Source organism: Mandrillus leucophaeus, unplaced genomic scaffold, assembly GCF_000951045.1.
Source record: "Mandrillus leucophaeus isolate KB7577 unplaced genomic scaffold, Mleu.le_1.0 Scaffold426, whole genome shotgun sequence".
NCBI lineage: Eukaryota > Metazoa > Chordata > Mammalia > Primates > Cercopithecidae > Mandrillus > Mandrillus leucophaeus.
The window spans coordinates 1312594-1335147 of NW_012104543.1; the positions used below are offsets into that span (position 1 = coordinate 1312594).

Consider the following 22554-nt stretch of genomic DNA (forward strand, 5'->3'; position numbering starts at 1 on the left):
AAAGACAGCTTCACCCTGGCTCCCACAGCACGGAGCCCCAGTGGGCTCCACCCCGGCTGGCCGGCCAGGGGGCTGCCTCACCAAGAAGGATGACCCTGTGGTTGGGGGCTGGCAGGACTCAGACTCTGGGTCAATGCTGCGACTCTGACACAAGGCTCTGCAAGTAACCAGGCCACTGGCCTCCTCCTCCCAACTCAAACATCAATTTCTACCAAAATCTCCCAGACAGGGATGGCAGCACTTTCAGAAATGGATTCCTTCAGGCTTGAGTCACTTCCATGCTATATTTTCAATGTGCTGACTTATTTGTTTCATGGGCCTGGGTTTATGGGGGCCCCACCGTATCATTTACCAGGAAAGCGCCTGCCAACTGCACCAATAACCCTTCCCAATGGAAAAGTTAAATTGTATGGCAAAGACGGCAGCAGAGCAGCTCAGTAGATGGGATGACAGTGACAGTGGTTCCTGTGTTCTTCCAGAAGACCCTTGCCACCATCCAAGAGACAGGCAGGGACATGGAGTCCCACCACCACAGGGACCACCCAGCCTCCATGGGCTCCTCCGCTGCCCCTCCAGGGTGCCTCAGAACTCAGCTTGGAAAGCAATGTCCAGCACAACTAAAGGACTGTAAACCTGCCTCGTGACTCACAGAAATTGTGGCCTTGGTGAGATGATCTGTTTCTTGTATAGGGGACAGCACCCAAAGAGACAGACATACACCACCAACCCCTGTGTACAATGTGCTGGGCTTAAAGGTGTGAGCCCCCAGGCCTGGCCTGTACCTGTGCTTGTTTTCAGAATTCTCTCCATGTGTATCTGCCCTTTCCAAACAAACATAATAAAATTGGGGGTTACTTTCAAAGTTGGTTTTGGTGATAATATCAGGCCCCTTACCATTTCCATGTGCCTGTCATGCACCACGCACTATGGTAGGCCCTTTATAGAGAGCATATTGTTGACTTGAAAGCTCACATGCATTCTGCAAAGTGGCTATGCAAAGCCCCATTTTATAGATTAGAGTTGAGGCCAGGAGTCATTAAGTTACCCAAGGGCCACACAAGAAGCAAGCAGTGAACACAGAAAACAAAACCAGGGCCAGATGAGTCCAAACTCCCTACTCCTCCCCTTCTAACTTTGGTTTACTGTCCAGCTAACGGGAAGGACAGTGCATGCCAAAGGCACCCTATGGTGGCAAAGCGCCCTCTCCTAGCCCCAGTCCTGCTCAGCTGTGGCCACAGAGCCCTTCACCTGGAAGGAAGTCCTGGCTGAGGAAGGAAGCTCTAACAGCTTCCACCCAAGCCCATCTGGGACCTGGAAGGGGCCCTGCTGTGCTGCCACAGCCAGTGAAGCCACCTTGCCTAACACATCACTCCTGTCCCTAATCTCCTCCATTTATAATACTGGGCTGTTGCCTTGGCTTATCTGTTGGGCCTCAACTTTTGCCTGGAACCCATTCTGTCTGGTTGGAGTCCTGACACCATCAGCCCAATTTTTCCTCAATTACAGTAGAGACTGAGCAAATAGGGTCTGAAGTTAGACTTTCTGACTCCACTGCGTACAAGTAGCTTTATGGCCTGGGTAAGTCATTTTACTTCTCTACTAAGATTTGGTTTCCATACTTGTAAAATGGAGATAACAAAACCAACCCATCTGGGTGCCCATCCCCATATGATTTTGAGGAGTCACATGAGATAATGCATTCAGTGTTCAGGGCAGAGCTGGCACAGGGAAATGCACGTATGTTACTGACTGACATACTCAGTCTCTGACATATTCAGACTGACATACTCCTCTCCCTTCCTTTAGACAGTATCATCTGTCACCTGTTACTCTCAGATAACAACACCAGCCTGGATCACACCTGAATTCACTGTGCTGCTTCAGGCACGGGGTACACACGTACTTGTGAGGATCCGGTGCTTCACCCCAGTTCCGCCTGCAGCCAGCTGCTTCCCTTCTCCCGCCAGAAACACTGCTTGCAGCCAAGTCGCCGCAACATAGGAAAGCTCACAAGAAAATGGGGTCTGGTATAAAAGAGGCTTGACTCTACTCCTATCCAAGAGATTCATCTATGAATCAAAAGCATCTGAGTAATTTCTTCCTAGCACTTAACACCAGGTGGAATATTTTTTCATTGACCAGTTGTCTGTATCCCTCACTAGAATGTAAGTTTTACTGGGGCAAGGACTTCAATCTTATTCACTGCGGGATTCTCAGTGCCTGTAGCTGTGCCTGACACACAGTAAATGCTTAATATATTTGGGAGGAAGGAAAGAAAGGAGGGAGGAAAAGAGAGTTTTACAACATGGAGCCTTCCAAACTCCCATCAACTTTATTTTTAAATTAATAAATTGGCAGGTAATAGGAATCTTTAGCAAAAGCACTTGTCCAGAACTAAATTTGAATGGATGCTGATGACAAGCTTCACGTGTGGTTCCAACCCAGCATTCTCAGATACGAACCATGGTGTGGTAGGAAAGCACTGAACAAAGAGAACCGGAGCTGTCATGAAAGCCCTGGCATTTTTATTAACATATGACCTCAAGGAGCCACAGCAATGGTGGAAAGAGTGAGAACTAAGAGACCTGGGTTCTAGCCTCTGCTCTGCTGTGAGCTGGCCACGGAACCTTAGGCAACGACCAAGATGGTTCATTTGTCAAACACAGTAGATGAGCTGCACGGAGACAGACCACCCTTGAAGATCTGTGACAGGACTTCTGAAAGCCAGTATGCCAGGTACTAACCAGCCCCAGAAAAACATATATTTAAACTGGAACTAAAACACTGGCACTGCTTGTCCTACAGTGAAAAGCATCTGGGACTTGGTACGGTTAACTGATTTCACCCAAGCAGACACCGTTTTTGCCTTTTGGAACAACTCGCAAATTGGGCCATAGTTTTGGCCGTATTTCCATCAGCCCTGTTTCTTTTGATGAAAGACAATCTGCTCTGGAATAGTAACATTTTCGTTGTCATGGGAAATGAGAAGTGTGGAATAATGCATGGTGTGTCCATAGACTTGGACCACAGCAGCCACCCAAAGGTGCATGAGTCATGACCTGGCACCACCACTGATCCCATCTCATACCCACGCCATCTCTCTGCCTCTGCCCTAACATCCTCAAACAACCACACGGTCCCATTCACCACTCCCTGAACATGCATGTGCATTCCTCCACTTAAACATCTTCCCCATTGAGGGCTGCTGGGTAAAATAGAGAAAGGCTAGTTCAATCTGAATTTTAGATATACAATGAATAACATTTTAGTATGAATACTTCCTAAAGGTTACATGGGTCATGTGTGTTTTTTTTTTCCTCAATGAGATGGAGTCCAGCTCTGTCACCCAGGCTGGAGTGCAGTGGTGTGATCTCGGCTCACTACAACCTCCGCTTCCCGGGTTCAAGTGATCTTCTTCCCTCAGCCTCCCCAGTAGCTGGGACTACAGGTGCATGCCACCATGCCTGGCTAATTTTTGTATTTTTAGTAGAGACAGAGTTTCATCATGTTGGCCAGGCTGGTCTTGAACTCCTGACCTCACATGATCTACCCATCTCAAGCTCCCAAGGTGCTAGGATTACGGGCATGAGCCACTGCGCCTGGCCAGGTCATGTATTTTTTTTCTTTTTTCTTTTTATTTTGAGATGGAGTCTCGCTCTGTCGCCCAGGCTGGAGTGCAGTGGCGCGATCTCGGCTCACCGCAAGCTCTGCCTCCCAGGTTCATCCCCTTCTCCTGCCTCAGCCTTCTAAGTAGCTATGATTACAGGCGCGTGCCACCACTCCCAGCTAATTTTTGTGTTTTCAGTAGAGAAGGGGTTTCACCATGTTAGCCAGGATGGTCTCGATCTCCTGACCTCATGATCCGCCTGCCTCAGCCTCCCAAAGTGCTAGGATTACAGGCGTGCGCCACCGCGCCTGGCCAGGTCATGTATTTTTATTTGCTAAATCTGACAGCCAATCCCCACTGCTCTCTTAAATCTTACTGATCCTTCAGGGCCTGGCCCAAACTCCAACTTCTTTATCAAGATGTCAAATTCTTCAGAATTCCTGCAGTAGCACTAATATCGACTGAATCCTAAATGCTTTGAGGATGGCTGTTCTAATACTGTCAATGGCTTTCACCTTACTCCTTCCTTACCACTTAGCATTTTTCACTCTGAATTGACTCTACACCTACAGAGGCCAAGACAGGCCCTTCAGTCTCAGCGCAGCATCACGCCCGCGGCAGCAGGGATCGTTCAATGCATGCTGATTCTATGTAAGTGGATATTAATCCTGTGGTCTGAGGTCATATTACAGAACCAGAATAAAAACAGTGTATCTCGGTAATCTAACCAGTCCCTACGCTCATCTGAACCCCGGCCCCCGCCCCCTACTCATGTCGAGTGCTTACAGCAGTGGAAGAAATCACATTAAGTGTCACGGGCCATGGGTTTGTACAGCGATTTAAATGAAACGACAGGTCCAAACAAAGCCGAGAGTTCACTTTGGGGTGCATGTGGCACCGGCTCTGTCGCCTCCAAAGCCAGGGAGGGCCTCTGAGGAGGAGGAGTGGTGCCGACATGCAGCAGCCGGATGGTTTCTGTCTAAACCACCCATCTGAACTGCCTAACAGCCTTGGAGGGGGACGTTCAGATAACACCAAAGGTGTCAGACCAATCCAGGCTGTTGGGGGGATTTAAACATAATTCCCAGTGACTTGGAATAATAAACACTACACTGGTCAGGACGGTGCCTGCCGTCTTTCTGGCGGGGAGTTCAGGGCTCCACCACTTCCTCTGCTGCCACAGGAGTGTGCCCACCCCGGGGAGCAGGAGCCGCAAGTCCTTCACCACCGAGACTTTCGCCGGGCTCAGTGGTACCCGGGGGCCACTGGAAAGATGGGTAGGGAGTGGGTAAAGTGAACCAGGGCAGGGAGAAGAAAAACCCCCAGAAGGTAGAAGGTAAGGGAGAGACTAGGACGCTATTAGCAGTGGCCTCAGGTGACACCTGAATAATAATCTGTAGAAGGACCAGGTAATCGTAACAGCCCTGTCCTGCAAGGTGGGCACTATGCTAGCCGCTCCCCCTGCCCTGCCCCATGATCTTGAAAACTGCTCTCCACGCAGACATGCGCTCCCGTCCTTGTTTTAAAGAAAGGGGAAAAAGGGTCTTAGAGAAATAACTTGACCAGAGCCACGCAGCTAGGGGCCAATGTCCGAGGAAGGACATGCAGACCCAGCACGGTTAGGTTGAAAAAGAAACGAAAGACATTCTTGCTTTTGCCCAAACTGAACCCTTTTTTTTTTTTTTTTCTCAAATCACCCAACCCAACAGCTGATCACACGAAGAGATACAAATCAGAAGTTTCCGGCCACAAGTGAGGTTCGTGTTTATGCCGCCATATGGTTCTACTTTTGCCTCTTCCTCTTCTCCATTAGTTATTAATGTTGAAAAAAATTGTTCAACCAGAAAAAGAAACTTGAGATGAACCCTTAAAAAAAGCACAAAAGCCAGACCAGCTCAGACCCATGGAGTCTAACCCACGGCGCCCTTGTCTTTAAGAAGTGCACCCTTGTACCTCAGTTTTTTAAAAAATGGCCAAATGAACACATTCCATCTTTTGATCTGCCTGTTGGCCGAGAGCCCACCACCAGCGAGATAGGAATCAAAAACAGACTCTGCGTACTCGGGTGCGCTCAGAGGAAACCACCAGGATGCCACAGCTGCCGACGTCCAGCAGAGGGCTCTGTGACAATTTGTTCCTTTTATTTTTGCAGAAGGCCCAAAACTCTTAAAAAGATAAAAGTGGTTTCAAGTGGCACGCACACTAGTGTCAGAAGCAGAATATACAGCGTGGCATTCGGTAAAAACACCAACCTTGAAACCAAACGGCCTCAAATCCTGGGTCGGTCACTTGCTGGCTGAGCATAACCTTCCCAAGTCTCTGGAACTGGGGGTTACGACACTCACGTCAAGGAGAAATTCATGCTGTTCCATAAACCCCGAATGCCAGCTCCAGGCCCGTGTCAGGTGCAAGGGCTCAGCACGGGAAGAGATGGACATGGGCGGCCCTGCTCTCACAGCAAAGTCCAGCCACAGAGGCGTCCCCAAGAGGTAAGGGTAGGCTGGGCGCGGTGGCTCACGCCTGTGAACCCAGCACTTTGGGAGGCTGAGGAGGGTGGATCACTTGAGTTCAGGAGTTCGAGACCAGCCTGGCCAATATGACAAAACGCTGTCTCTACTAAAAAAATACAAAAATTAGCCAGGTGTGGTGATGTGTGCCTGTAGTCCCAGCTACTCAGGAGGCTGAGGCAGGAGAATCGCCTGAACCTGGGAGGTGGAGGTTGCAGTGAGCCGACATTGTGCCACTGCACTGTAGCCTGAGCAACACAGAGAGACTGTCTCAAGAAAAAAAAAAGAGGCAAAGGTAGGAAGCAAACCTGCAGGACACGACGGAAGTAGGATGCCACGGGGGGAGTCAGCAGTCTACGAGGTGGGACAGAGATGACATGTGAATAATGACCAATGAACCAGCCCTCCAAGACTGCAGGGAAAAATAACAGGGGCATCCCAAGCAGAGGGAAGGGCCAGCATGAGGCTCTGCTGCAGAGGCCACTGAGGCAAGTGCAAGAACAGAGAGGAGCAAAGCGCGGCTGGAGTGAGACCCAGCAAGGGAGCACCTCCTAGTCCACTCTAAGTGCAAGGGCAGGCCCTGGCACACTGCTTTTCTTAAGAATTAAAAAAAAAGGCCAGGTGCGGTGGCTCACTTGAGCTCAGGAGTTCGAGCCCAGCCTGGGCAACATAGCCAGACCTTGTCTCTACTAAAATAATAATAATAATAAAAATAGCCAGGCACGGTGACGTGTGCCTGTAGTCCCAGCTACTCAGGATGCTAAGGTAGGAGGATTGTTTGAACCCGGGAGGTCGAGGCTGCAGAGAGCCGTGTTTGCACCACAGTACTCCAGCCTGAGTGACAGAATAAGAACCTGACTCAAGAAAAAAAAGTGTTTACTTACGTATAATAGGTAATACATTCATATAGGTCAGAATTCAAAAAGGTACAGAGCACAAGCTGGGAAAGGCCTCCCAGTGAGGGCCTGCAGGTTAGCTGCCCTCACCTAGGGAGATGGCCTCCAGGTCAGGACCCCTTCAGTGGGGCTCCCTTCACCGGTCTGTCCAGGTGGACACGTGGCCTCCACCAGCCTATGAGAGATGCAGGGATCTCCACCCCACCACCACTGCTCAGTGTGGAGAAGACATAAGCCCGCTCCCCAACTCCCCAAGGGCAGCTTCGTTACAGGGACCTCAGTTTGCCATTAGGAACACTGACCCACGGAAGCACAGCTTCGTGTAGCTGAGGCTAGAGCTTCCAACCCATTTTGCCTAATGGCTCTCTAAGCATGGCCACCCCTGCAATGAGAAGGCACCTTCACAGGCAGCAGCTTTGCACCGGGCCTGAAAGTCACACCCAGGTGGTCAAGCTTGTTTTGGATGGGAAGCAGCTGTGCTCCCGGAGACTCAGGCAAGTGGTGCCCCTGAGTAACCAGAGGGTAGCCCCACAGGCTCCTGCTCACTCCAGGAAGCATCAAAACATCTCTCCTTAGGATAACAGCCACGTGAGCTAGGGTATGGCTCACCTATTCAGAGACAGGACTGAGGGCACCCTCACCTGCGGATAAGAAAACCCAAGCACGGGGAAGCTGCTGGTCCCGGCTGTCCCAGCCAACATGAGGTGGAGAGGAACGAGAATCTCAATTTGAGACTGACCCAGCTCTTCCAAAGACCAAGCCCCACCAGGTCAACAAGGCGAGCTACCCCCATTCCCAGTCAAGCTCAGGGGACAGGGGAGGAAAAAAGAACAGAATCGGGGGAACTATGGGACTGTGAGGACCAAAGCTTTCTCCCCCAAGGGCCCAGTCACGGCAGACCCAAGGTGCCCAGGGTCGCCTGGGAAGGGCTGCAGGGCTGGGCTCTCCTGCCGCCTCACCACAGCCCACAGCAGATCCAACATGTGACCTTTCCACTCTGGGCCTCGGGGACTCCTGGAGTATGGGCAGGGGCTCAGTGCCTACCACCCAGCAGAGCCTGGTGAGAAACGGGCCCCTCGCCTGCCAGGGCCACACACAAGGGGGACTCTTCCAGTTCCAGCCCCTCTCCTCTTTAAGCAGTCCCTTGGCGCTGAGGGCCTTATTTTTTTGTTGTTTTGTTTTTGAGATGGAGTCTCACTCTGTTGCCCAGGCTGGAGGGCAGTGGCGCGATCTCAGCTCACTGCAACCTCCGCCTGCCAGGTTTAAGCGATTCTCCTGCCTCAGCCTCACGAGTAGCTGGGATTATAAGTGTGCACCACTATGCCCAGCTAGTTTTTATATTTTTAATAGAGATGGGGTTTCACCATGTTGGCCAGGCTGGTCTCAGGTGATCCGTCCGCCTTGGCCTCCCAAACTGCTGGGATTACAGGCATGAATCACCTTGCCTGGCCAAGAGCCATATTCTTTAAGTGCAAGCACAGCCTGCTTTCTTCCTGTGAAGGTTGTAAGTTGTAAGATGCACCAGTAATTATAACATCACTAAGTGTACACATTAAGTTTAAGAAGTAATTTCCCAATTTTGGCAACATTAAAACGTGAGTGATAGCTGGGCACAGTGGCTCATACCTGTAATCCCAGCACTTTGGGAGGCCGAGGTGGGCGGATCACCTGAGGTCAGGAGTTCAAGACCAACCTGGCCAATATAGTGAAACCCCGTTTCTACTAAAAATACAAAAATTAGCCGGGCGTGGTGGCGCATGCCTGTAATCTCAGCTACTTGGGAGGCTGAAGCAGAATTGCTTGAACCCGGGAGGCGTAGGTTGCAGCGAGCTGAGATTGTGCCACAGCACTTCAGTTTGGGTGACAGAGAAAGACTCTCTCAAAATACAAAACAAAACAAAACAAATCTAAAAAAAAAAAAAAAGTGAGCAAGTCACGCACCACAGAGTTGAGATAATGGTACATGCAGCACATCTGGTGGAGTAACACAGATGTTTCCGACTTAAGATTTGTTTGACTTTGCGATGGTATTCAGTAGAAGCTGTAGTCTGAGTTTTATCTTTTCCTGGGCTAGCAATGCACGGTCCAATCCTCCCTCATGACGCAGGGAGACAGCAGCTCCCGCAGCTCCCCACCAGCCCCGTGATCACAAAGGTGAGTGATGACACTCTACAGCCACTGCGCGCCAGGTGCTTTCACCAAACCGTAGGCATGTTCTGAGCACGTTTAGGGTCAGCCAGCTGAAGCCATGGTGCTTGGCAGGTTAGGGGGATTAAAAGCATTTTCTACTTCCAATGGGTTTTCCAGCATGTAACCCCTTCGAAGGTGCAGCAGCATCTGTACCCGCTCATATGAGGCACACGACTCGAGGCGGAGGTTGTGGTTGGTTACCTAAGGTTTAATGTAACTGAGGCTGGCCAAGAGGGCCAACATTAGGAAATCATTTTTGACCAACAAATGATTTATTCTACTTAGAAATGAGTCTTCCACATGCCATTAACAACAAAGAGTTTTTTCAGGAAATGGTAAGTCCCCTCCATCTCTTTCTTTTCTCAGACAGGTGCCCTGACCATCCGGAGATAAATAATAAACAAAAGCAGGCCTCCTGGGCTCGCTTGCAGCCATTCATACTCCAGACCCCAAAGCTTTGCCCTCTGGAAGCTCGCAGCCTGGAAGGGGCCACAACAGTTTCCTAAAGAAAGGGTCAGGAAGGGGCAGAACAAAGAAGACAAATGGAAAGGAGAAATGAAAATCACTATATTTGGGTCAACCACAGTCACACACAAGGCTCCTGTTGTCCACATGTAACCTTAAGCTTCCCTGAAGGGGATGAACCAGGCCCTGGGAGCCTAATTAAATTAACCGTTTCCTGGCCAGGCGCACAACCCATCACCTGTGTGCAGAGAAGCCAGGGTCTCTCTAAGCTGCCTGGCTGCTTTTAATTAAGGACTCATCCCTGAGAGATGAAGCACAATATACACAACCACCTTCGAGTCCCCAGAATGGAAGTGATCTTGGACTCAATGCTGAGAACTGCCTGCAGTCCCCCAGCCGGCAGGAGAAGCTGCCGCCTACAGCCAGGTGGTGGCCTCCGGCTAAGGAACACAGGGAGGCTCCCCCGCACCCCTGCCCTCCACCCAACGTCCTGCACGTCTATCCAGACCACCTTCCTTCCCCGCACTCCACCTAAGTCATCCTTCAGGGTCTGAATTGGCCACGCCTGCCTCTTCCACTGCAACCTCCCAAAGCTGCGTCGGCAGAGACCCTGCATCCTGCAGGATGCGGTGTTGAGCCTCACAGGTTTGTGATGTGCATGTCTCTCCCCAGGGCAGGGATGAGCTGTCTAGACTGCCTTGTGCCTGGCTTGATGCTGGCAGGACTTCTGAAGCGCTGGTGGGATGGTGGAAAACGAGGGCCGCTCAGGTCAGGTTCTGATCTTTTGAAGCCCAAGCCTGCCTTGGTGGGAAGCAAGTTCTCAGCACTTCAGCGCCTCCCTTAGAGGAGGGACTACGGGGTCTTTGGTGGGTAGGAGAGAGACCGACCCTTGACGTGGATGGCATTTCATCCTCATGACTGCCAGCCCTGAGTTGGACGAAGGTGTGCACCCACGGGGCGTGGGCTGCCGCCTGCTGTAGGGCTGTCGCCAGCTGTGGCACTGATGCTGCCCCTTGTACCCTACACAGCCTCCTCCTAAAGTCAGACCTACAGCCTTCCCAGCATGAAGGCAAGCACGGGGTAGCTGCTGTTCTCTTCTGGGACGGTCCTCAGTCCTTGGTCTGGCTTTCTTAGTCCACATTTTTATTAGGATTATTGGCCAGATGCAGTGGCTCATGCCTGCAATCCCAGCACTTTGGGAGGCCGAGGCAGGCGGATCACTTGAGGCCAGGGGTTCAAGACCAGTGTGACCAACATGGTGAAACCCCCATCCCTACTAAAAATACAACCCCCCCCCAAAAAAAAATTACCCAGGCATTGTGGCGAGCACCTGTAATTCCAGCTACTTAGGAGGCTAAGGGAGGAGAATCACTTGAACCTGGGAGGTGGAGGGTACAGTGAGCCGAGATGGTGGCACTGCACTCCAACCTGGGCAACAGAGAGAGAGACTCCATCTCAAAAAATAAAAAAAAGTGATTATCACATTGGTTTGTATTCTTCTGTCACCTGAAATCTTTTTGGGAAAAGACCAGGTAAAAATATACAAACATAACTCATATATAAGATGATTTTTCTCCAAAGACACTGTAATTTCACAGAGGGATTCCATCCTCTGGTTTAAGTGAAAAGATACATAGTGAAACCAATTTTTTGTTCTCGTCAACATTTTAATGAAACAACATTATTCAAGGGCTTGCTGTAGGTCATAATTCCCAAGAACCTAAGGACGACGTTAAGTGAGGACTCACTGAACTATCAAAGTTATGAAAGGAATAACAGCAAAGATGTTTAAGTCTTACCACGTAAGAGGCATGTAACACACATCCTCATTTTATCATCACAGCAACCCTGTAGGAGGCAGGGGTGTTATTATCCCACATTATTGTTTACAGGTGAAAAAAAGAGGCACAGGTAGGTTAAGCAACTTGGCTACAGTCACACAGCAGGTAATTCAATGAAAGCCATGCAATCCCACCCTAAGGTCATGGGGACTCTAGAATGATGCCTGGTGAGAAACCTAGCGGGCAAAATACTTCAGCTGAAAGAGTCACCAGCTGGATGGTGGCAGAGAGAAGTACTTGGCAAGATGGGGTTTTCACACAATGAGGTCAGTGCGAATGGAACCTCTCATACAAACCTCCTAGGGTAGAGCATCAAGGCCTAATTGCAGGGAGGGTAACGGGAAATCCATCCATTTCGTCATCACTGGATAAAGGGTTAGGCCTGGCCTCAGGCTTTAAAAACCACATGTGTGCCAAATGTCCACGTCTAAACTTAAGAGTTTAGGGTGAAAACTATGAATGGACTACCATGGAAGTTACAAAATAAAAATGCAGGGGGAAAACCTGAGGGCGTGCCAACCGAATGCGGGAGGAGCCAGACGGAGCAGCGCAGGAAGAGCTGTTCTTTGCCACTGATCTGGGGGGCTCACGATCGCCCAGGAGGACAGACCAACGGCGTCGGGGTCTGTGGTTGACAGTTATCTGCACGTCGACACTGATGGGGATGCCAGGGAAATCTCACATACTCTGTTTGGCAGAAACGAGATACCCGAGGCAGAACGTGACAGTAAGGAGTCACATGGCCAGGCCACCATGGGCAACGGCAGCGCAGGGGATACTTTGGAATCTGAAAGCCCGGGAAACACCCTTGAGTCCAAGAGGATCTGCTCCAAGATGAGGAACTCCGTGACCTCCAGGGCCCATACATGGAAGTGAGCCACAGTCATCCTGCCGCACCTGCTCAGTCCCCCAACGAGCCAGGCGAGGTGCTGAGTCCTGTACTCCTCACCCCATGGGTCCTGATAGCCCCCTGGGAGGCGAATGACCTTTGAAGCCACAGCAGAGGCTGACCAGCTCAGAGCACGGAGCCACTGAGTCAGAGGGCGGAGGTCTGGCTCCCTCCAAGATTCTCCAAAAACCCTCACGACCACAAGCTTCTAAACCTCAACGACCTACCAAGATTCCAGTAATACTTCTGCTTCTCTTCAAGCGGGAGTGTTTGTGCCATGTTTGTGTGTCTGAGTCGGGGGGCGGGTGCTGAGGTAGACTCAACAAGTCGGTGGCTTCCCTGTTTTCAATACAAAAGTCACCCAGGCTGTCTGGCCACAATGTTTCACGCTGGATTCCTTCCACTGGATGGATGTCTCATCAGGTTTTGCTGTAATTTCACTGAGTCACCCACAGAAATGACCAAGCAGGGGAGACGGGAGGGGACATCTCCAGGGGGCCACATCTGAGCTGAGTTACAGGAAGTGAGGCGGGTGCGGCAGTTAGGGCAGGTCGCAAAGCAGCCCAAGGATGAAGGTGCAGAAGGAGGGTCTGTCGGTCAAAGGCGGGCAGCGTGGGATGCCGAATGCTGATGGCTGCACAACTTTTATTTTTTTTATTTTTTTATTTTTGTCATCACCCAGACTGGAGTGCAATGGAGCGATCTCGGCTCACTGCAGCCTCCACCTACTCCTAGGTTCAAGCAATTCTCCTGCCTCAGCCTCCTGAGTAGCTGGGACTACAGGTGCTCGCCACCATGCCTGGCTAATATTTTCTTTTTTAGTAAAGACGGGAGTTTCACTATGTTGGTCAGGCTGGTCTTGAACTCCTGGCCTCAAGTGATCCGCCTGCCTCGCCCTCCCAAAGTGCTGGGATTACAGGCATAAGCCACTACACCCAGCCAGCTGCACAACTCTTGAGTGCACTAAAAACCACTGGACCGTACATTTTAAAAGTGTAAATGTTATGTTATATGAATCATATCTCCAGAAAGCTGTTATTTAAGAAGAAAAGGTGAATCAAGAGAGGATATTTTAGGCAGGGATCCAAGACATCACAGGTAGACATGCAGGGAACCAACGGTTTCAGAATACGAGTACGTCATGTGACCCAGGGTTAGGCTGGTAAAAAGCGAGCCTGGGTGTCAGGAACCATGGGCAGTGTTGTCTTTCTCCGCACTCTCAGTTGTAGTTGTTTGACTCTTCACTCTTACCACCCAGAGCTTCTCCTACATCAAAATAAACCAAGGCAATGCAGGGACTCGCCACTGGCCTGGAAGTCAGAGCTGGTTCTGCCACGAAACGGCGCTACATTGGGCATGGGCCGCGGCTACCTGGTCTCTGCAGTGGATGGTTCTTTGAGACAGGAGCGCCTTGAGGGCTGTGAGTACAGAGGGAGGAGCTCAGGGTGACAAGCGTGGGAGAGGAAGTCTGGGCCCATCACCTTCTACCTGGTTTATTCAAGTTCTAAGATCTTGCTTGAAAAAAGGGTTGTACCAATTTTCAAAATGTTTGAAAACAATTAGATGAGATAATCAGTAAGGTTTATTTTAGTATCAACATCCTACAAAGTTTCATAGTTCAAGACTTGAGAGTTAATCAAAAGTTTGTGTCATCCTTCCTAAAACAAACCTTTACTGAGCAAGGCACTCTGAGGCTCCAACCAACTGTGGCCTGCCCGGCTCTTCTGCTCACAGCCTTAGGACACAGGCGCAAGCAGCTAAGTGAATTATTCACAACAAGGAGAAGAAGGAAAAGGCTTGCACCCCATAAGCTTCTAACCCTGAATGCCATGTTCAAATTTAAAACTCTTAGGGAATTTCTATATTTGTATACAGAATCCAAATTCCCTCCTCTTTTCTCTTCCAGGAGAGATTCCGAGTCCACCCCTTGCCTGCCTCAGACCCCAACACCATCCTGCTTACTAAAGGGAGCCCAGTTTTCCCTGCTACCCATGGCACAGATCTTCATCGATTTCATTGTGCCCTTCATGGATCTGGCACGTGGTCACTGGCAGTTACAGGGGTGGTGATGAAGAGAAGAAACCCCAGGCTCCAACTACAAAGCCCTGCGGGACACACAGGCTCCTCTGGGCTTCCGGGCCCACATTCCTGGCCTATTTCAAACATCACGGAAACAGACTGAGCATGCCATGCCCTCCTCAAGTATTTTTAACCTGCTTCCAAAACCAGACATGTTCTAAGGGGGGCGACCCAGGAATTCCTCATCCAGGGCCAGTGCCTGCCAACCGCGAGATGTTGGCTTTCTAACAGCTCTGGGGAGGGAGCGCTGTCTGCCTTTTCTGGCAGATGGGGAAGTGGGATCTCTCTCCAATTCACTTTTACATCTCACATTTCTCATCAACCAGAGGGCAGGATCTAACTTAAAGAGATAGTCTTCAGACCCTCCTCAATGGAAGCTCTCCAAACACTGTTCTCTGGCTTCCAACAACAACAGGAGCCCATAAGGTTCCCCAAATGAAGGAGCTGGATAGATCGTGTAGGAAAAAAATCCTATGAGGACAAGGCCAAGGAAGGGGCTTATAGGCACTTCACCTGAATTATGCCTCCCAGCTCTAGGTGACAAGAACCATCTTTTTCACTGCTGGAGAGCTCAGCTTCCTACCACCTTGCCCTGATCCTGACCTGGTTCAGATTCCTCGCTTACGTACTTCTCTCACCTTGTAGCACTGCTGCACGTTAAACAGGAGGGAAAAGTTCTTTTGTTCATTTTCCTTAGAATGGAACCAAAATGATACTCCAGTAACTCCATCTAAAAGCTCAAGTGGCAGCTAACAGCACGGACACCAGGGGCATCCCTTGCCAGCTTCCAATGCCATGGTGAGAGACACTTATCATGGTTTTAAAAAAGACCAGAGAGCATTTTCACAAGCAATTCCTAAGAGACTTAAATTTCCTACACATAGGCAGAATAAAAACCAAAAAGGAAAAAAAAAAAACAAAAAAAAACCTTCCCCCAAACAAAAGTGAGGGCTTTGGAGAGACTTGCTGAGTGGGCAAACATTTTGGAAAGATGGAATTTTAAACACAAACACAAAAGGGCAGAGATTTGCAGCAGAAGAGCTATGCACACAGCCGGGAGGCCTTTAATTAGGGAAAGCTTTGCAAAGCCCACGGAGCATCGGCATCGGCAAATCTCCCCTTGGTCTCCGGAATGGAAAGAATGTGGAAACCAATGGGTGATCAAGGAGTTCGAATTTTGCCTGACACTCTTGCTGGGAATGAAGAATGCGGTCCTGTCTTTTGCCACCTTTTCAGCAGCCTCAGGTGAGCCTTTTAAAAAGGCGAAAGAGGAAGGAACACCTAGCCTGGGAGAAGCCAGGCTGGATCCTCTCCTTCCTAGAGTGCTTCCTGCAGATGGCACATAGGAAAGTTCTTCTGGTATTTGAAGGCATTAACAGAATTCAGGGGAGGACTAAACAACCCCCTTAGAGCTACGTGCTCTATTGTTTGCATTTTTACAAGTCCAGGCATTTTTACAGGTATTTCCAATGAGACTGAAATGGCGTGCACATAGGCAGACGACCTACAATAACATACGAAAGTGAGGTTAGCCCCCTGCTCCACCCAGAGGGGACATCTGCCTATTCGGCTTCCAGGTTGTAGCAGCAGTCGTTTTCCCTAAACAGCTGATAACCTTTCAATTCTTTGCTTTCTGTATCATGAAGTACACTGGAGTCTGGAGCACAAACGCTTTAAACCAGTAATTTAACTCTACTTTTGAGGATACCCTATGTCCCCAGCAGTTAAGAGAAGGGCTGCCAAATCTTAACTCATGAGGGCGACAGGATCAGGAACAAAGGCCCGAACTCTCCACCATTCTCCTCTGCCAAAATCTACGAGTTCAGGAAAATGGCAAGACAGGAGTTTACTTTAGGTTCCCTCAAGAGCAGCAGCTGTTCCCACCAGGGCTGTAAAGGAGTCAGTAGGAACTGAGAGACCTGAATGGTCTGATTCAGAAAGTCCCAGCTCCCTGTGAGGTCAATAAGGAACTCTGTCTCAACAGAGGCAACAAGGCCACTGACTCCCAGGAAAAGACTGATGTGGGCTTTTCTAGAGGCAGGCAGGCTCTTGGATCAACAGGCTTACAAGGGCACATTTCTCAGTTATGATCTTAAAATTACAGGGAACCTGCGGATCTCTGTCCCTTACCCATCCAGAAAGTCTGAGTGGGAGCTAGCAGCTGATCCTCAGCAAAACCAGAGTGTGCGCCCATCACCTGCTTTTTGGTAAGGGACCCATGTGGCCTGAATCAAAACTCAAAGCTCACCAGACACCAATTCACAGGCTCTATCTAACAGGGCAGAAACCCACCTGCTCCTGCTCAGTCCCTGCCCAGTTAGTTCCTTCCCACCACCCACCAGCTGTGTCTCAGGCTCTGCCCACTCTAAGCCTTCCCTGGGACTCATCTGCCAAGGGTGGGCCATGGTGTCCTCCGTGGTGTTCCACAGTGCCCATGTTCCCCATATCAGAAGCCTTGCATTCTGGCCAGGAGTGGTGGCTCACCTCTGCAACCCCAGCACTTTGGGAGGCCGAGGCGGGTGGATCACCTGAGGTCAGGAGTTTGAGACTACCCTGGCCAACACAGTGAAGCCCCATCTCTACTAAAAATACAAAAAATTAGCCGGGCGTGGTGGCAGGCGTCTGTAATCCCAGCTACTTGGGAGGCTGAGGCAGGAGAATCACTTGAACCCGGGAGGCAGAGGCTGCAGTGAGCCAAGACTGCGCCATCACACTCCAGCCTGGGCAACAAGAGCTAAACTCCATCTTCAAAATAAAAAAGAAGCCTTGCGTTCTATCCATCCTGAGTATCTGTCTCCCACCATGGCTATGAGCTCTTTAAAGACACAACTATTCTCTTGTCACTCTGACCCTGGTGCTTCAGCTTAGGCAGGGCCTTGCATTCATAGGGGCTCAAGTAGGCGTGCACTCACTGAATGTCCACTTCAGGCTTGACAGTGGGGATACAAAGGTGAACAAAAGACAAGATCCCTGCCCTCCCAGAGCCAAAAGCTCCTAGGATCGAGCAACTCCCAAGAGACAGGAGAAGCAAGGGGCATGCCTGGGGGCAGGGTGGGGGAGTGACGGAAGTGAGGTCCCAGCGGAGGTGTGAAGATGAGCAGTTAGTGGGAGCAGAGCTGGTGTGGACATGTGTCCCAGTCAAGGAAACAGCATGTACAAAGATGCAATAAGACAGGGCACAGGCCTGGGAGTGTGCAAGACGAGGAAGCAGGAGGAAGGGACAAGGCCAGATCAAGAGCTCTTCCACTCAGATGTGTTCTCCGGGCTTGATCCCGACAATGTGGAGTCATAAAGGGACATTATCCCAAGTGCATTTTGGCAAGACTACTCCGTATGCAGAGCAGGCTGGGGCAGGCGGGGACGACAAGCAGGAAGGCCTGTCTACAGGTTATTATGATACTCCAGTAATGCAGGGAGGAGCAGTAACAATAAACATTCATTGAACTGCTCTAAAATGAGGATTGGGACATACCTTTACACAACAGGCTGGATAAGGTGGATGGCACTCTATAAAACAGTGACCGTTCTTGGGCAGGAACTACATCTCCACTGGCCTCCAGCAGCCTGAGCTGCACCCAGTGCACCTCCTGCCTGCCTCCCTCCTGGACTCCAGCTGCAGTTCCTCCCTGTCACATGCCCTGCTTAATGCCTGCACTGTCAAGACTCAAGAAGTGAAGTACAAGAGGTAACAGCAGTAGGCCGGGCATGGTGGCATCACTTGAGGTTGGGAGTTTGAGACTAGCCTGGCCAACACGGTGAAATCTCATCTCTACTAAATGTACACAAGTTAGCTGGCTGTAGTGGTACGCATCTGTAGTCCCAGCTACTCGGGAGGTAGAAGCAGGACAATCGCTTGAATTGGGGAGGCTGAGGTTGCAGTGAGCCGAGATCGCACAACTATATTCCAGCCTGGGAGACAGAGTGAGACTCCATCTAAAAATATCTCTCTCTATCTCTCTATCTATCTTATCTTATCTTTATCTATCTATCTATCTATCTATCTATCTATCTATCTATCTATCTATCTATCTATCTATCTATCTATCTATCTACGGCTGGGCGCAGTGGCTCATGCCTGTAATCCCAGCACTTTGGGAGGACGAGGCAGGCAGATCACTTGAGGTCAGGGGTTTTGAGACCAACCTGGCCAAAATGGTAAAACCCCATCTCCACTAAAAATATAAAAATTAGCCAGGCACAGTGGTACAGGTCAGTAGTTCCAGCTACTCCAGATGCTGAGGCTGGAGAATCACTTAATCTCGGGAGGCGGAGGCTGCAGTGAGCCGAGATCACGCCACTGCACTCCAGCCTGGGTGACAGAGCGAAACTACGTCTCAAAAAAAAAAAAAAGAGGTAATGGGAGAAATGCTTGCTTGTCATTGCAAGATCTGAGCTCACCTCACAGTCTCTCTCCCACCTGGAAGAAGGCACGACCTTTCAGAGCCTGATCAAGCAGCATCCACCCACCTATCTGGCCAAACAGAGAAACACAGGCTGCTTTTGACAAGGTGTATGCACTCTCCTCCTTAAAAGGACAGCTCAGTGATCACCGCAAAGCAATGGATTCCAGCCACTCCTGTCACCACCTTCATGAGATAATGAACCGAAAATCCCGCTATCCCCAAATTCTGAGAGGAGTCCACATTAGACATTCTAGGCTGTGTGATCTGAGACCAAGAGATGAGAGGGGACAGGGATGCCTCGTGGAGCTGAGCTGTGACTAAGGAGACCTCAGCCCCTGGCACTCAAGGGCTGGTGGTCCCGGCAGGTGGCAGTATATGGACAGTCTTTTTTTTTTCTTTTCCCGAGACGAAGTCTTGCTCAGTTGCCCAGACAGAGTGAGACTCCATCTCAAAAAAAAAAAGAAAACACACACACACACACACACACACACACATATATATATATATATATATATATATAAAAAAAAATAAAATATGACTGGGCGTGGTGGCTCATGCCTGTAATCCCAGCACTTTGGGAGGCCGAGGCAGGCAGATCACTTGAGGTCAGGAGTTTTGAGACCAGCCTGGCCAAAATGGTAAAACCCCATCTCCACTAAAAATATAAAAATTAGCCAGGCACAGTGGTACAGGCCAGCAGTTCCAGCTACTACTGGAAGGTGAAGATTCCACCACCTTCCTTGGATGATTTGCACCGAGCATTTTCCCCACACGACGTCCTTTAATAATCACAACTGCCCTCTTTGAGAATGAGGCAAATCCAGAATTCTCTCCATTACAAAGATGAGGAAACTGAGGCCTGGAGTCTAGGTGGCTTACTCAGGGTCACCTAGATATTCAGGGTGCATGCACCCAGCCCCAGCTGACTCATGACTCTGTGACCTTAAAGACTCTGTCCAGGCCGGGCGCGGTGGCTCACACCTGTAACCCCAGCACTTTGGGAGGCCGAGGCGGGCGGATCACGAAGTCAGGAGATCAAGACCATCCCGGCTGACATGGTGAAACCCCGCCATCTCTGCTAAAAATACCAAAAAAATCAGCCGGGTATGATGGCAGGTGCCTGTAGTCCCAGCTACTCAGGAGGCTGACGCAGAAGAATGGCATGAACCCGGGAGGCGGAGCTTGCAGTGAACGGAGATCACGCCACTGCACTCCAGCCTGGGCAACTGAGCAAGACTCCGTCTAAGGAGAAAAAAAAAAAAAAAAAAAAAAAGACTCTGTCCATATACTGCCACCTGCCGGGATCACCAGCCCTTGAGTGCCAGGGGCTGAGGTCTCCTGAGTCACAGCTCAGCTTCACGAGGCATCCCTGTCCCCTCTCATCTCTCAGTCTCAGATCACATAGCCTAGAATGTCTAATGTGGACTCCCCTCAGAATTTGGGGATAGCAGGGTTTTTGGTTCATTATCTCATATTTATTTGGCATCAACATGTGGCCAAAGACTGTGTTAGGGTATGGGGGTAGAGATAAGCATCATGGCATCCCGCAGGTGCTCAGAAGCCAGAGGGCCCTGCAGTGCTAAGACTACAGTTACAGAACACAGCAGTGCTTTCAGTGCGTTAGATACAACCTGGAGATTTGGCTGTCCCTACAGGCAGCGTTTGGGACTAGGAAGGTCAATGAGACAAGAAAACAATGTGGGTGAAGAAGTATTAAGCCTCTTTAAAACACCTGATGTACATATTGCCTCTACTCCCAACTGATGTTCAACACATGGTTAGAAAGAGGCAAAAAAAAAAAAAAAAAAAAATCCCCTTGTATGAAGGATAATCCTTTCAGCCTGGGGCAAATCTCCTAAAGAGTTTTGTTCTGAACTAGGAGTGTTGTTTTAGCTTCCAGTCAATAGTAATTAAGAGTCCCAATATATTCCAGAAAGAGGGAGAGGGAGATTAACGATCATTAAATCTCTTCTGCATTTGGTTCTGAATCTCTTTTTGGAGGGGCCGGCTGTCAGATGCTCCCTCCAAAGCGTCCATCTGACAGCACTCCCGCCGCCACCATCTGGAACATCAATTCCAGTGCTCGCCTGAAGGTTTCAATTACATAAAAGGCAATGGGCCCACTAGGACCTGAGAGTCTGGAGTCTCACAAGGGCTGCTCACACCCCCTCTCCTGCACACAAAGCCTCTAGAATTTGGTCGGCAGTCGTTTGCAAAGGGACTCATTTTGGTGGGGGCATGGGACTGGCCAGCCCCTTGGCAAGGCCTCTCTCAGGCAGGGTCTGTGCGTGCTATGACTGACAGGGTCTCTAATGAACCTTAATTGTGAGTTCGACAGGCCCAGGAAGGCAGCCACAGATGTGGCAAAGGGCAACCGCAAACCGTCTGATTAGTGAATAAGAAGTGTCCGGCCCAGTGAGGGCCAATGACCCAAAAAAGGAGGAGGGCGGGACTATTCCTCCCCCACGCATCCCTTCTAAGGCTCTGGAGCGCCTTTATGTAAGCAGTGCAAAGCCTCTGGGTGCACTGGAACCTCCCCGCCCGCTGACGCCCACAGCACTGCTGCTTGGCAGCTGGCAGCTGGGATGTCGGGGTCTTGTGCTTGTTACCATGGATGCTTCCGTCTCCATCAGCAGTGCACCTTCAACCACAGGAGGCCAGAACAGGACGTCCTTTCAACGTGGGAAGGGGAAAGCTACCCACTATGGAGACTGAATAACTTCTTGCTGGTGCTAAGAATTGTGAAGATAGCTACATTCAGAGCCAGTCGTCCTCTGGTGACCTGCAGTGACACGGAGAAAGCTACTCCTGGAGCAGCTTTCGGCACAAACAGCGCGATGACGACAGGCTTTGCAGTCAGGGGTAGATCCCAGCTCTCTTCCTTACTAATTAGCTGTGAGGCTTGGATCAACTCATGAAACCTCACTTGGTTTCCTCATCTGTAAAATGGGCATAAAAGATCAACCTTGTGGTGTGCAGTTTAAATAAGCAAAGTGTCTGGAACAGTACCTGGCACACAATAGTTATCTCTTAAAACCCAGGAGAACAGCAGAGTATTTTACGCAAGTTTGACGTGACCTCAGAACTTCTTGCAGTCAGCTACTACAAGCCAGGTAGTAAGCTAGAAGCTTTACACCCACCATCTCTAATTCTTGAGGTTAGCGTTGTTATGCCCAGCTCACAGATGAGGAAACTGAGGCTCAGTGGTCACACAGCTAAGACATGATAAAGATGAGAGCTGAACTGGATTGTGCCTTTCGATTTCGAGGCACTCCACCATCAACTTCAGTGCTCCTAACCAGGCATTTCAGGCATCCAATCTCAGACTAACAGCCTAGAAACACCTAACCAAGAATTTTGTAGAACCTGAATTCCCAAGTACACCAAAACAGACTTCTCTGGCCTGGCATATAAAGGAGTGGTAGGGGGCACTAAATGGCCAACCTGTTTCCAAGGAAGTCTGCAAAACAAATGAGGACTCCACTTCCAGCCTTAATCTGCTTCTTGGCTAGTGGCACCTCACAAGTATTTTCTGCATCAGGGTCATGAACAGGTGCAGCAGGTGAGCTGCTAAAGCAGCCTCCCCACCAGAGAGCAGTCCCAGGAGAGGCCCAGAGAGGAAAGACGCTACAGAACAGAGGCCCATCACTGGGAGGTTGTATAGGACCCTCACACAT

The 22554-nt window shown here is 50.0% G+C and overlaps 2 protein-coding genes across 4 annotated transcripts in view; both read right to left on the minus strand.

The window, feature by feature from the left end:
- The window catches only part of CAPZB (capping protein (actin filament) muscle Z-line, beta), a 164048-nt gene that overhangs the window by 56989 nt on the left and 84505 nt on the right, over positions 1-22554 (minus strand). The gene's annotated exons all lie outside the window — the stretch shown is intronic.
- LOC105548899 (protein GVQW1-like) lies at positions 6060-6723 on the minus strand. The gene has a single exon (XM_011993133.1). It carries the CDS (start codon positions 6549-6551, stop codon positions 6060-6062), a length of 492 nt encoding a protein of 163 aa, XP_011848523.1. The 5' UTR covers positions 6552-6723.

What these genes read in the sequence shown, in the direction of transcription:
- LOC105548899 (XM_011993133.1), bottom strand. Translation starts at nt 6,551, where the DNA reads ATGCCCCTGTTATTTTTCCCTGCAGTCTTGGAGGGCTGGTTCATTGGT.